Source organism: Watersipora subatra, chromosome 4, assembly GCF_963576615.1.
Source record: "Watersipora subatra chromosome 4, tzWatSuba1.1, whole genome shotgun sequence".
NCBI classification, from domain to species: Eukaryota; Metazoa; Bryozoa; class Gymnolaemata; order Cheilostomatida; family Watersiporidae; genus Watersipora; species Watersipora subatra.
The window spans coordinates 4,328,687-4,342,433 of NC_088711.1; the positions used below are offsets into that span (position 1 = coordinate 4,328,687).

The 13,747-nt window shown below is 37.8% G+C and overlaps 2 protein-coding genes across 6 annotated transcripts in view; both read left to right on the forward strand.

Moving 5' to 3' along the window:
• The first annotated feature begins 2,799 nt into the window (after window positions 1-2,799).
• LOC137393565 (calponin-1-like) overlaps window positions 2,800-13,747 on the forward strand; it is a 50,601-nt gene continuing 39,653 nt past the window's right edge. For 3 of the 5 annotated variants that reach the window (XM_068080174.1, XM_068080177.1, XM_068080176.1), the window contains exons 1-4: window positions 2,801-3,016; window positions 5,022-5,077; window positions 11,903-12,033; window positions 12,236-12,335. In XM_068080174.1, the coding sequence (XP_067936275.1) occupies window positions 5,027-5,077; window positions 11,903-12,033; window positions 12,236-12,335 (282 nt within the window). In that variant the 5' untranslated portion in view covers window positions 2,801-3,016; window positions 5,022-5,026. Of the gene's footprint in view, window positions 3,017-5,021; window positions 5,078-11,902; window positions 12,034-12,235; window positions 12,336-13,747 lie in introns of all 5 variants that reach the window. The other 2 variants (XM_068080178.1, XM_068080173.1) reach the window with 2 other exon arrangements.
• Window positions 5,615-11,225, forward strand: LOC137392920 (uncharacterized). Its single transcript, XM_068079283.1, has 7 exons — window positions 5,615-5,646; window positions 8,194-8,347; window positions 8,912-8,983; window positions 9,097-9,183; window positions 9,511-9,633; window positions 10,360-11,070; window positions 11,157-11,225. Exons 1-7 carry the CDS (start codon window positions 5,615-5,617, stop codon window positions 11,223-11,225), a joined length of 1,248 nt encoding a protein of 415 aa, XP_067935384.1.

Here is a 13,747-nt window from a genome sequence, read left to right on the forward strand (position 1 = left end):
TAACATGTTTAAGGTAAAGGCAAGGTTAGCCTGCCATCAAAGATTCATAAACTTCCTAAAGACTTTCTAACATGTTTAAGGTAAAGGCAAGGTTAGCCTGCCATCAAAGAGTCATAAACTTCCTAAAGACTTTCTAACATGTTTAAGGTAAAGACAAGGTTAGCCTGCCATCAAAGATTCATAAACTTCCTAAAGACTTTCTAACATGTTTAAGGTAAAGGCAAGGTTAGCCTGCCATCAAAGAGTCATAAACTTCCTAAAGACTTTCTAACATGTTTAAGGTAAAGGCAAGGTTAGCCTGCCATCAAAGATGAAAACAACTATCAAGCTCATAAGATATTGGTTCTTAGCCGATAGTTGTGCTCTAGTAGCTCAGAGACCTGATAAAAACCAAGCCTCAGTAAACAGATGCGTCCCTACTGCAATACAGCGCAGTCTCAAAATTGTTAATTCGAAAACAGTGTTTTTTCTAACCACTAAAGTTTCTAGATGTTTTCTAAGCAGATACAATCACTACCAATGGCGAGCCAGCCATTGCATGACCTTCAAATACTTTGGACGTACTGTAGCTAACAACTCTAAACTGGCCAATGAAATTTCACTGAAGATGTCAACAGCCAGTGCAGTGTATGGAGACTTGAAAACTAGGTTTTGGAGCAGCCACCATGTTTCGATTGAAGGAAAGTGTCTGGTATGTTGTGCATTGCTGGCAGTTTTACTGTAAAATGCTGAATCGACTGCTTACTGCATGTAAACTGACAGTCTGCAAGCATATGTGAAAAGACATTTATGATCAATCCTAGGTATCTCATCGAGGGGCAAGATGACTAATATCAAGGATTGAAAAAGAAAGGACTACTATCACTCAAAGCTATTCTATTCTCATCCTATTTTAAATGAATTTGAGATGACATGGATATGTTAGCAGGTAAGATCATAATCACCCGCTCTCAACAACTCCCAGTTAAAATGAGGAAAGCGCCTCGAGGGAGGCTTAGGTTGAAATTTAAAGACACTGTCAAGAGAAATATGAAGAAGTGGATATGAACTGTAATGAGTGCAAAGGATAAAAATACTGTAGACTGTAAATAGTGAATTAAACCAAATTAAAAACGATCTTGTTGCACCGACAGGCTGCTATAGTGGTGTGGTAGTCTATTTGAGGACCCCACTCCCAGCAGGCGATTGCCAGGATAGTAGTAAGCAGTGCCATAGTAAGAGAAATAAAGTGTTTTTTTGTCTAATGGAATCAATCCTAATGAAGACCATTCTTGCAAAGCATCAATATTTTTTTCAGTAGTTGTGTTTTCTTTAAGCATGAGTAGGCAATTCCGATATGACTAATCTAAAAAGTCTAAGCTCAATTTAATTTCCCCGCTCTACATGAGCACATCAACAATCACAATCTGTCACAGTTATGTAATACTCGAGTTGTTTAAGTACGGAGAGATTTATTAAATAAATATACCAGTGACCACGTTTGTTTTTAGATTGGATGTTGGCTATCCGAGTGATGTTCATCAGACAACAGGAATATCTAATTCTCAACAGTCATTCAAGCCTCATTGAGTGAAGTACAGTTATAAAGACCATAAAGTGGTATGTACTTAATTGGACTTGTGATTGATCTACTCTTGGGTGCAACTTTAGAACAAGCTTCATCCACTAATTGAAAGATAGATGTCATCACTCCCTTTTATTATTAGGGTTACCTTTCTATGCGCTGAAGCCTAGTTACCAGCTTTGTGCGTATAAATGTATATGTTATTTACAGTTCCAAATTACGTTGGGACAAGCTTGTTTTTGCACATGTCTAAATCGTTTCATCATTGATATTTACCCTTAGGCTGCTCATCATCTTTGACCCTCTACCACAACAATGACAAATGTGTAGTAGTGGCCGATAGCCAGCACCATATACACATACATATACATGTAGATTTGGTTTTAATGCATCCTTTCACCAAATTTCTTTCAAAATTCACAAGGGTGTAATATAAGGCAAAAGTTGAGTATGCCGCAGAAGTGTGGGGTATGGCCAGATATAGTTAGACCAAGCGTAAAGCCACAAATGCACATGTCTAAGTCTGAGTGTTGGGAGTGCTTGCAATTGTAGCATTACCATTTATGGGCATTGCTTCTCACTATTGCCAAAGTTTACTTCTAGTAATTTTTGGAACAGGTTTGAATTCTAGAGGTATTGCATAATGCTTGTGCAATAACCGATGAGAATATTGAATTATAAGACAGCCTTATGCCATTTAATAAAGGTTAGGGTTGTAAATGTATGCTTAGGTAATTCTATAGTTTATGAAACATCCAATTAGAGGAATAACTCAGCTCTAGCAAGGTGTTATAATTCAGTAATAGTTTCCTCTGTAAACATCTTTTATAACCTTTTCTGGAGAAGAGTTGTACGATGCCCGATGCTCAAGTGAGCGTTTCACAGTGCCTGATAGGCAATTGCTGTGCTAATCACGTGTAGCTGGGTCATTCAACAACAAACAAAGGATGATACTCGGCTTCAAATAATAAGCAAGACGGTTTATGTTTTAGTCTACAGAGTTTATCATTCATTAACATTATTCATGATTAGCTAGCGCTGCCTCTCTATCTCTTTCTCAAATACTTTTGCAGCTGATTGGCTGCCCAACAGGCAGCGGCGTAATACCTATCTGCTATATATGGAAGCAGAGCAGGCCGCATTGTAATCTGATCCACGGCTGCATACATTACATGGCTGCTCACACGAATCCCTTTATCTAATTAAGCCATTTCGACAGCGAGCATTCCTCAGCAGCTAATTGCACAATTATCTTCTGCTGATGTTAGACTGCATTTCGATCTGAGGCTAAGCATTGAAAGATCTTGAGCAAGACTCAGTTACGTACAGTTGCTTGTACTTGGATATAGGTAAGCGCCGGAGCCGTGTGAAGTGTGATAGCAAGGAACTGCCCGAGTGCAAAGCATACAGAGACTACTCATTCATCTTCAATACTACCCTACTCTACCTTAGGTAAGAAAGCTCCACTCGTAGACTTATCTACTTTAGGGTTCCACATTAATTGATACAACACAAAGTATGGTATAATATTGATTCTTTCTGTTTAATTCATTTCAGAATCATAAATTTGTGCGTATATCTATAATATGTATTTAATACTTGACTACATACATGTATGTGGTATATCTGATTATATATGCTATATTTTACACTTTGTTACATGCATGTTATATATTTGATTATATATATCTTATACGTATTTACATATGCTGTATTTTAAACTTGGTCACACGTTGGCTTATCAACACCTCTACTCACAATTCTTTGACATAGGACATAAAATTGGAGCAAATATTTATTTTGGAATACGAAGAGATTTTCCATATACGACATCTTAAGGTTCTTGAAACACCATTTTGTATGTAACTGTGAAAAAGCTGGTGGAAAACAAAAAGGAAACGTAAATATCATAGACAACGGTAGGCTATAAATTAAAATAATCAAAATTATATCTAGTTTACATAAATGAAGTTAGGTCCCGGATTTCTATCACTCACTCAGCTGCCAAACCCACACTTTGCCGAGCCTGCAGTTTCATTCCCGTGTCTCTAGTGAAGTAATATTAAAAACCTCCTTTTGCTGATTAATAATAAATTAATTTAACTTGTACATGCAGTTTAGGTTCTTACATTGTTAATACTGTTATATATAATTCATTTGTTTTAATACTATATGTAATTAATTGAAGTGTTTGTTGGTTTTTTACTCTGGAACAAATAAAACAAGAACACTGTATTCTTATAAAAGTACATATGGCAGCTTCAACATATGAAGCAAATATCCAACCTGATTAGCTTTGTATGTCAAAGTTTGACTGTATATGTCATATATTTTATACTTATGTATTTTACATTCAACTACATATTTTACGTATCATGTTTTTATATATCTTATATATTTTATGTTTGATTATATGGTATACATTTTGTGCAAAGTATTAAGATTATAATGCTGTTCTTTTTTCTTTGGAATGCTAGTATAGGTAACTCACTATACTCAAGGAGTACTACTATAGGTAACTCACTCTACTCAGTGAGTACTACTATAGGTAACTCACTCTATTCAATGAGGACTGGTAACTCATTCTACTCAATGAGTACTACTATAGGTAACTCACTCTATTCAATAAGTACTAGTATAGGTAACTCACTCTATTCAATGAGTACTAGTATAGGTCACTCACTCTACTCAATGAGCACTACTATAGGTAACTCACTCTACTTAATGAGTGCTAGTATAGGTAACTCACTCTACTCAATGAGTGCTAGTATAGGTAACTCACTCTACTCAATGAGTACTAGTATAGGTAACTCGCACCATTCCAACATTTACTAACAACGACAAACATGTAATTGGGGCCCTGTTACTGTATTCCACTGCATCTTAGTTGTGTTTCACCTAGAAGTTAACCACAATTTATGGAATGTACAGTTTTCCCAACACTCGTAGCACTTCGTAGTAGTTATTTCTCTGGCTGGCTTTATTCACTTGAAACTGATTAATCTTCATACATGAATCTATGTTCAACTCATCAGTTGTGTCTGTATCTCCTCACTTTCTCATGTATTCAGCTTGGTCTCATCTATTCCAGAATGTTCAACAGTTTAGTCTCTTTTTCTATCATTAGTTCCAGTTGAGAAGTCGAGCAGTCTATTTTTGATGACAGCTCTTTAACATTTCTGTAGGCGTAAACTTAGTTAATAAAAACATTTTTATTTACCAAGCTTGCAATAACAAGTGTATGTTAGAGCAAATAGAAATCTACTTCTCGATGTCCGAAAACTTATATTGACTCGCGCTATTTTTATATCTTTTCTTCAGCGTATACGTATACCTGAGTAGCCTGCTGGTTGCCTGCTGGTAGCCAGTTGGTACCCTGTTGGTGGCCTGTTGAACCGTTAATTCTGCTATCCTATCCTTCTCTGGGCTTGATTATAAAATCTGAGTTTATTTGTAGGAATTATGGCAAACAGAACACATGATATGGGCATGGACAGAGCCCAAGGCTCTAGGGTATGTCTGTTTCTTCTTGACCATCTCAGTTTTATATTTCAACTTTACTCAAGTCAGTTGGTAAAGATAATAGCTCAAGCCTGATAGTATCATTCCTTAGGAAGGTATCATACGTTAGGGAAATATAATGATTTAAAAAGTAAATAATACTTCAGGAAGGCAAAAGGTTTTAGGAAATAAAAGGTTTTAGGATGGTATGATGCTCTTAGAAAGTACATTCTGAGAATTTTGCGATTTCTGGCAAAGAATACTTTTATCTTTTAGTTTAAACCAAAATGAAGTTTGGACTCGTCTCCCTTGGCATTCAATTTGCTCAACGAATTATTGACTATTTAATTTTACTGCTGATGATGCCATATTGCGTTGTAGTTTGTAGTTTGCTTCTTTTATAATTATCTCAGCTAAGTAGACAATTCTATATTGTTAGTTAACATCACATTTATTCATGTTTCATTACAAAAATGATTAGTTGTATATTATGGTTATACTTGAACAGCTGTGATAGTGAGCTCCATAACATATTTTTTTATGATCATGATGATCACGATAGACCAGTCATCTTTTGCAAGGTATAACTAAAAAGCTATGCTTAATAGGAAAGCAAGTTGAACAGAGCTTGAAATCCCTTGATGTACTAGTCATATGCATGAAGTACCGTACGAAGAGATCAGGTGTAGAAACTGTTTCAACTGTTAGGGGTACCCTGTGGGTCATTAATGTAAAAACTGGTCTTACTATAATTCAAACAAAGCTATCTGTCTAAATTTGACTTTGGAAGTACATGTATGTAGCGTTTGTCACTGTCATGGTTAAAAGCACAAAAAATAAGTTTTTATAAAAATAAGTATTAAACTATCTTAAGTAGTCCTATAAGGTTGGTAAATTTATTACAAAACACGAGTATATATAAAGTCACTATATGGAAAGTTGGTTGCTGTGATTCTTGTATTCTGATACTAAATATCCTCGATTAACTAAGTATTCTAATCCAGCTTGCCCTGCTGATTCTTATTTATAGCAGTGAGAAGAAATCCTATTTATCTTGTCCGTCAGCTGTAAATATACAGTAGCTGCTAGATATTCATAGCATATTCCATAGCGTATCAATAGTTAATCAATGATGGCTGCAATCTCTAACTCAGCGCCTATTATCTGAGGACTCATAATCCTGCAACACGACTGAATGAGCATTTTATTCCCTTTTCCTGGCGTTTCCTGGTCTACGATCTTTCTTCATTCACTTTTAAGCGCACTGCGCGGCGTTGAGCATATCCCCTCAGCATCTTTAGGATGCTTCCAATTAGCCGCTCATTATAGTGAGACAAAGAGAAAAGAATTGAATTATGGTTAGCCTGTATAGAGTGGTGATATAATCAGAGTGCTATTCAGTGGCACCCTATTAGTACCGGCATGATGAAAAAGTGCTCTTAGATTTCTCTGTTTTCCATAGAGCTGGTATAACATTGTGGCCTTGAACATTAGTAGTCACTCAGTCTATATGTTTGGAGCTGTCCGTACATGCTCCGGTGTGTGCTGGACAGCTAACTGGTTAGCCAACTTAATACTCGGTTTAGATTGGTAATGCTACAAATTATTTTCTGTATCCGCTTGCTGCCTTTCGTATATTTCCACATTCTTATGATGACTCTTGCAGCCATTCTTGCTATGTTGTATAACCACATCTAATAGTGAGGATGCTTGCTAGCGTAGCTGTTTCGAGTTTGTGGGACTCTTCGGACGTTTGTGGGACGCATACTTGGCTAAAATGAGCTGGGTGCCATTTTTTTACTGCTAGTTCAGCACAATATAGTTCGCTTATTGTTGCTTAAGAATAAGCATACTGTTCAATCATAACAAACTTTTTCCAACTTTTGGATGTTCAAGTTTGGATTTCAACAAATGCTTAAGTAAATATGCTATAATTTCTGATAGCATCCTTAGGGCCGTGAACTTCACCATTTTAAAGCAGAGTTGTAATGTGTAATAAAGCGCCTGTACGTTAAACATTATATATCATCTTTCTGGCTCTTAGACCTCTAGTGCTCGATACAAGATATACTAATCTATCTTGGTTTAAAGCCTTAAAACATGGTGTGGATTGTTATATCATCTTGTTCAAAGATAAGTCGAATAGAGGTTTAGCTCTTTATCAAGGTGCGTTCCTGTAGGTTTGACAGCAGTCATGCATTCAATTCAGCCAGACTGCTAGCCTATTTAACACAAACCCATCAAAAATCTTGATGCCTCTGGCTCCCTGTCAAAGGCTGCCACAAATGTTAATATAGTTGATGCTAGGGCAACAGGCGAGCGGGAGGGAGATTTATTTGTACAGCGCACTTTATCCATGGTACATTACTGCCGCTAAGTATCAATCGTAGCAGACGCTGAGGCATAACCTTTATACCAAATAAGGGTTAGCATGCGCCGGCGTTGTTATGTGCAAACTTTATTACTAATTTGTGTTAACTACTTTGTAGAGTTCAGTCGGCAGAGAGATGTCAATTGTTTAAGAGAACTAGTACGTGTACTATTGTCTTCTCTTGTGGGTGTCCATTTTCTTCCCTCCTAGGTGCCTCTTGTCTCTCCTAGGTGCCTCTTGTTTCTTTTAGGTATCCCTTGTTTCTCCTAGGTGCCTCTTGTCTCTTCTAGGTATCCCTTGTCTCTCCTAGGGGCCTCTTGTCTCTTCTAGGTATCCCTTGTCTCTCCTAGGTGCCTCTTGTCTCTTCTAGGTATCCCTTGTCTCTCCTAGGTGCCTCTTGTCTCTTCTAGGTATCCCTTGTCTATTTACTTAGTGTTTCTTTTCTACTTACCTATCTGTCTCTTGCATACTTTCCTATTTGCTCATGTAGTCATCTCACTACCAACACTCCTTCTATCATTTGTGTACTATACTGAATATGTACTCATATTGTTTCTGTAATGGTAATAAATGTAGATTCCTTGCAAAAGTTGCAAGAAATTATAGTCTTGGAGTTGTCTTCTCATAAACTAGAATGTACCATGGAAAACTTACGATGAAAAAACCAAATCATAAAACATAAATTATATTAAGTTGGCTGACTAATGACAACAAATCTCTCCAGGAAAATAGCTTATAACGATTTATTCATTGCTAGTTTGCCTAATAGATTGAACACATCGACGGTCACAATTGATTTACTTACGTCTGCTATATTCGATCATCAGGTTCAAACACAGACATTTAGAGAAACAGCACCGGATGGAACAGTTACGATAACGACTCGTACGACTACCACACATGAGAGTGGGGTGAGGGCTATTGCCTAGTCACGCCTACCTATGTTGTCCAGAGTGTTTCTAGTCAAAACTGTATAATATAGCTCCTGAAGAATGACCTTGAGATACATGTTTAATGTCAGCGCTGGGAGTGACTGTGCTGTCCTTGTAAATCTTACCCACGCTTTTATTTCCTCTTGCTGAAACTAAGCAAACAATGCCGCAGCTGCAACACAAAGAATAAAAATGTAATTATACATTACTTACATACAAATGATCTATCTTCCCTCGCAGTATGTGTTCTGATCATTGTTTGAATATTCAATACTACCCCAAGACATTTTCCGCCACTGCTTTATTCGTTTTCATCCCTGCAATTACAAGAGAACATTGGAAGCATTGACCTATTAACTGTAAGTCCCTTTATTTGTTACTACGCTGTCTACGCCTCTCTGTCCTGTTTCCATTCTTTGAGTGCTTGCAATAAATTCTCAACATCAGTATGCTTCAAGTGAGGTGATTGGCTAAATCTCTTTGTTCTTACCTAGTCAGTGCACATTCTGTGCATCAGTTACTGTAGTATGCTGATATTTGTAGGAAGTTGATATACAGGAAAATAAGGAAGTTCACAAACCGACGCAGCAAATAGTTATCAAACAACCAGATGAGGTAAGAGGTGAATTTGGCAGTTGAATGATGACATGCATTTTTGCGTTGTGGCAGTGTTTATTGTCAAGCCTGTGTACCATATATTTTATTTGGAAATATTTCTATTTCTCCAGACACCCGAAGAGAGGCGAGCAAGACGGCGAGCCGCTCGTCAACGGGCCTCTACGGACTATGCTGAGGCAAAGGATATTCCTCACATGGTAGGCAGCCTCAATGTGTTTCGAATGCATCTATGCGGATCTTTAAGAATCAAACACAAAATCAAACATTTTGTTCATAACAATGGAGTTTAGTTTTTTATCCAGAGGATTTGGGTTTTACGCCCGTTTATCATTACAAGACAGGTTTTGTCTGTTTGATTGGAAAATGTTTGTCAATTTTGGACCACCATTTGATATACTTTTTCTCTGTAGTTTCTCTATATTCCTTAGCTGGTAATAGCTCATTTTACGATGAAAATATGTTTGCGCTAGCTAAATTCGAAAATTTTGACTGATTTAAAATTATTTTTCAACATGTTTCGGCAGGAGTTGGAACAAAGCAGCGGAGGGATCACTGTTAGAACAAACAGACATGATGCAAGTGCTAGCAGGTCTTTCGGCGATGGCATGGATGAGAGTGGATATTACAGCACGCGCTCCCCTAGTTTGGTGTGTAACTCAAAACATGATTCATCATTGATATTTTCTCCTCTCAATCATTTTTGTAGTTTGTAGATCTCGAGTGAACCTAGTTAAACACTCACAATCTGTCTTATATACCGTACTTTTCCGACTATTTGCCGCTACCTTTCCTGATGTTCTGAGCCATGCGGCTTATATAAGGGTGCGGCTATTCTGTGGTTTTTTCTTTCACCGCAAGGGCGCATTAACCGGAATCTCAGGTTAGTGCGTTTCTAGCGGTGAAAGATAAAACAAGACAATACCTAACGATACTGTTCCGTTAGGCACTAGGTTAAAAAGCGTCAGTTAATACGGAACAATGCCATTAGGCACTGTTTCGTTTTAACCAGCAAAGTTGCTGCTATGTTAAAAAGCACCGTCATGAGTTCTGCGGCCTATACAAACGGTGAGGCCTATGCATTGTTTTATTATCAGTTTCTTGGAAATAAAGCAGATGAAAATAAATCTTATATAGGGGTGCGGTTAATAGTCTGAAAAGTACTGTACATTTATAGGGCAGAATGTATTATATGATATAAAAGTGGAATCGATTGTGCTATGCATGTCTCCTTACAGGATGCGTGAGACTTTTCTCTTTTATTACGAAAAAATTCCCTTGTATCATCGTCAATATTTAAGTTAATAATGCTCAAAACCTAATAATATCATAACCTTTTTGGCTAGCGTTTATATTTGTGTTTATTTTGCACCCAGGATCAACAAACAGGCCAGGAGCTTCTGAGTGATGGTGGTACTCGTATCACACGGCGCAGTACCAGGCGTAGTTATATAGATGATGACTTTGATTGGCCAATCGGAGATGATGCTCGAACTGTGACACGCACCATCACCAGAGAAAGTGCTGGTGATGATGGCTCCATTCAGTTTAGTACAGACCCATCAGGAGGAGGCAGTCGGACCGTAACACGCACCATTACCAGAGAAAGTACTGGGGATGATGGCTCCATTCAGTTTAGTACAGACCCATCAGAAGGAGGCAGTCGTACCGTAACACGCACCATCACCAGAGAAAGTACTGGGGATGATGGCTTCATTCAGTTTAGTACAGATCAATCAGGAGGAGGCAGCCGAACTGTGACCCGCACCATCACCGGAAGAGGCACTGGAGATGATTTCTCCATGCAATCCGGTACAGACCAATCAGGAGGAGGTAGTCATACCGTAACACGCACCATCACCAGAAAAAGCACTGGGGATGATGGCTTCATTCAATTTCGTACTGACCAATCAGAGGGTGGCAGCGACATTGTCACTCGTACCATCATCAGAGAAGGAACTGAAAATGAGGATGGCTCCATTCAATCTAGACAAACAGGACCTAGTGAAGATGGTCATGTTGTTATAAGACAAACGACGAGCCGTACTCGTGAGGTGCAGAAGAGTTCTGAAGCTGCACCAGCTGAGGTAAGGTGAATGCTATTAAAGCTAATACTTCCCATACATTCTTGAAGCGAATTGAATAAAATCTTATTAAAATCAATTTTCTGTAGATACAGAGTCAAGTTGCAAAAACCAGTCCCAGTCCAGCCATAGACACAGCGGTTAGAGATCTCACCTGAGTTGTCCCACCTTTCCGGCATCAGAGATTCCCTTCTTTTTCAGCCTGTCAGATGCCGTCTCTTGTCTACCTTTAATTGTGTTTTATGCGCACGGCTTCAGCTGTAGCATGTATTGTATATATTGCTCAATTTTGAGCCCTGTATCCCCTTAGCTTTGTGATTGGCTGTTTATCATTAACCATATCTGTAATCCAGTCAATGTTTTCCATGTCAGGTCTCGGTGGCTCGTACATTATAAACATAATAAAAAGAAGCTCTTATTTCAATGTCTTTGTTTGCATTTATCAAAATTTAAGCTGATCCAGAGATAGTCTAATATTTTGTGGTTAAAGGGTTCTCCTCTTTGCAAGCTTTCCTGATACATGAAGTTCTTTAGGTGACCTACAATATTTTGTTATTGTCAGGGCATCCGTCTGCTGGTCCTACATTGCGTCGGCAGTTAGGTGTAAGACTAAAAGCTTTAAGACTAAATGCTGCATGTCTGTTTAGCCTTGACCACAGTCTGAACCTTATTTCCTTTGTCAGCTCACATCCTCCCCAACCCTTACCACAGCTCTCTAAACCAGATCTATTATTGTATCAGTGCTTTTGTCTTCTACCTCATCAAATCATAAATAACATATCTATTACAGTATAGAGACTTTATGAGGGTTGTATGTAGGAAATTGCTGTTTTAGCTACTGGCCAAGTATGACTTCGGCGCAGAGAGGGAGGTGAGAGAGTGGATCGAGGCCGTTACAGGAACTCCTATCGGCGAAGGACCAGAGAATGTTTACAGGGAGCTGAAGAGTGGCGTTGTGCTCTGCAAGTACGTTTTATATGCAAGACGCCTCATTGGTTAACAATAGCGTTCATAGTTAAGAGTTCCAGTAGACTCGGATGGGAGCCCCTTGAAGCTCCTTAATGATTGCAGATTTCATGTTTTAAGTAAAGCCCTAACACCTCACTCGAGAGTGTAATATTTAGTAAAGATATCTTCTATCTAGAGCGCATTAACTTTATTTTTGTAGTTTGATTGCGGCCTTGTATGATGGCTCCAACCTTCCACAAGCAGCACAGAACTATCGCCAGAAGATTAAACCTAGCAAAATGGAGATTGCCTTTAAGCAGGTGCGTGCAAAGCTAAAAAGTAGCTACTGGTCTCTCTGTCATTTATCATTGGATCATATTTCCAGCATCTTTAATGCTGATTGGCTTATTGGCCTATCTCAGTCTGACTGTCTGCTTGATAAAAACGATGAAAGCGGAAGTCTGTGAAAGAAACTCTGATTTGTCGAAGCGAAAATTTTTTGCTGCTTGATTAATTGAATTAAGAAAATTTACTTTTACTGAAAACATAATCTTTTTAAAAAGAGTATATTCTGATTATTGGGTTGAAAATGAGTTTTTGATTTGGAACGATTCCCATAGCCAGAGCATCCGTGTGCAGGAGGCGTGGTCAGATGCAGGAGGCGTGGTCAGATGTGAGCACCGCTTGCATGATTCTTGACATATAAATACGCGATCATGACAGAATATAGCAGGCTTATCCAATTCTGATAGCAGTTGCCTATCATTGGAACATCCACTCCTTGGTTTCTCCTCCGCTCATACACTTCAATCAATTGCCCATTTGAGCTCCTCACCCTGAAACTACCTGATCGACTAGATGTTGCAGTACTAATATACCAAATAACCTACTTGTTAATCATTCATATGACTACCATTCAGATATTTTCAAATAACCAATATCAGTATTAGCATTAGCTCTACAAATTCTGAGCGATATAATAATATGATATATATACGCATAATATGATGGCATTCTATTTGAAGTATATAATTTCATCAAGCGTCACGCTATTGTAGGTTATACCACTTTTAGTGTTTCATCTGCCATAAAGGAAGTGTGGTCTAACTACCCTTCTCTTTCGTTTAACTTCATATGTGGAATTAGGACACTATCAATGTTTCACTTTAATTCAGAATACTTGAAGTTTAGTTGATTGATTTGTTACCACATGTTCTGACTGTAACAGATATCTCAAATTTTTCTATTTATTTGGGAGATGTTATTTGTAGCCTGTTTAATGAATGCTTCGACTAAAAAATTGTGATGTAAGCTGAGATAAATATAGATATATATCTGATATAAATGAACATTCCCCATTCCTCAAGTTTAATGTGTCACAATAAAGTACTATTTGACAAGCGTCTGCTCATTTTTAAATGCTCAGAATGGAAAAGCAGACAATTCTTCATTTCATGCTTTGTAGTTAGTATTGGCAAGTTTTTCTGATCATCTAACTGCTCATTAAATCTTTTAGTAAAAAATTTTATATACAGTTTGTAAATTTCTTTCATGATTCTAAAGAAGTTGTCATCTCTCTCTAAAGAGAATTTTAGCTTACCACTACATTTGCTATGGCTCGCTTACAACTAGTCCGTCATTTTATTGTTTATTAGGATGATGAGACTAAAAAGAAGGAGGTAGTAAATATATGTGAAACCTGTCTTACTGCAAACCGAGCAGGCTTACTGTC

Excerpts from the sequence above, each read along its gene's own strand:
- LOC137392920 (XM_068079283.1), top strand. The coding sequence starts at position 5,615 with ATGATCACGATAGACCAGTCATCTTTTGCAAG. Across the intron at positions 8,348-8,911 it reads CTACCACACATGAGAGTGGG|GAAGTTGATATACAGGAAAA; the intron begins GTGAGGGCTATT and ends TGATATTTGTAG. Across the intron at positions 8,984-9,096 it reads TTATCAAACAACCAGATGAG|ACACCCGAAGAGAGGCGAGC; the intron begins GTAAGAGGTGAA and ends CTATTTCTCCAG.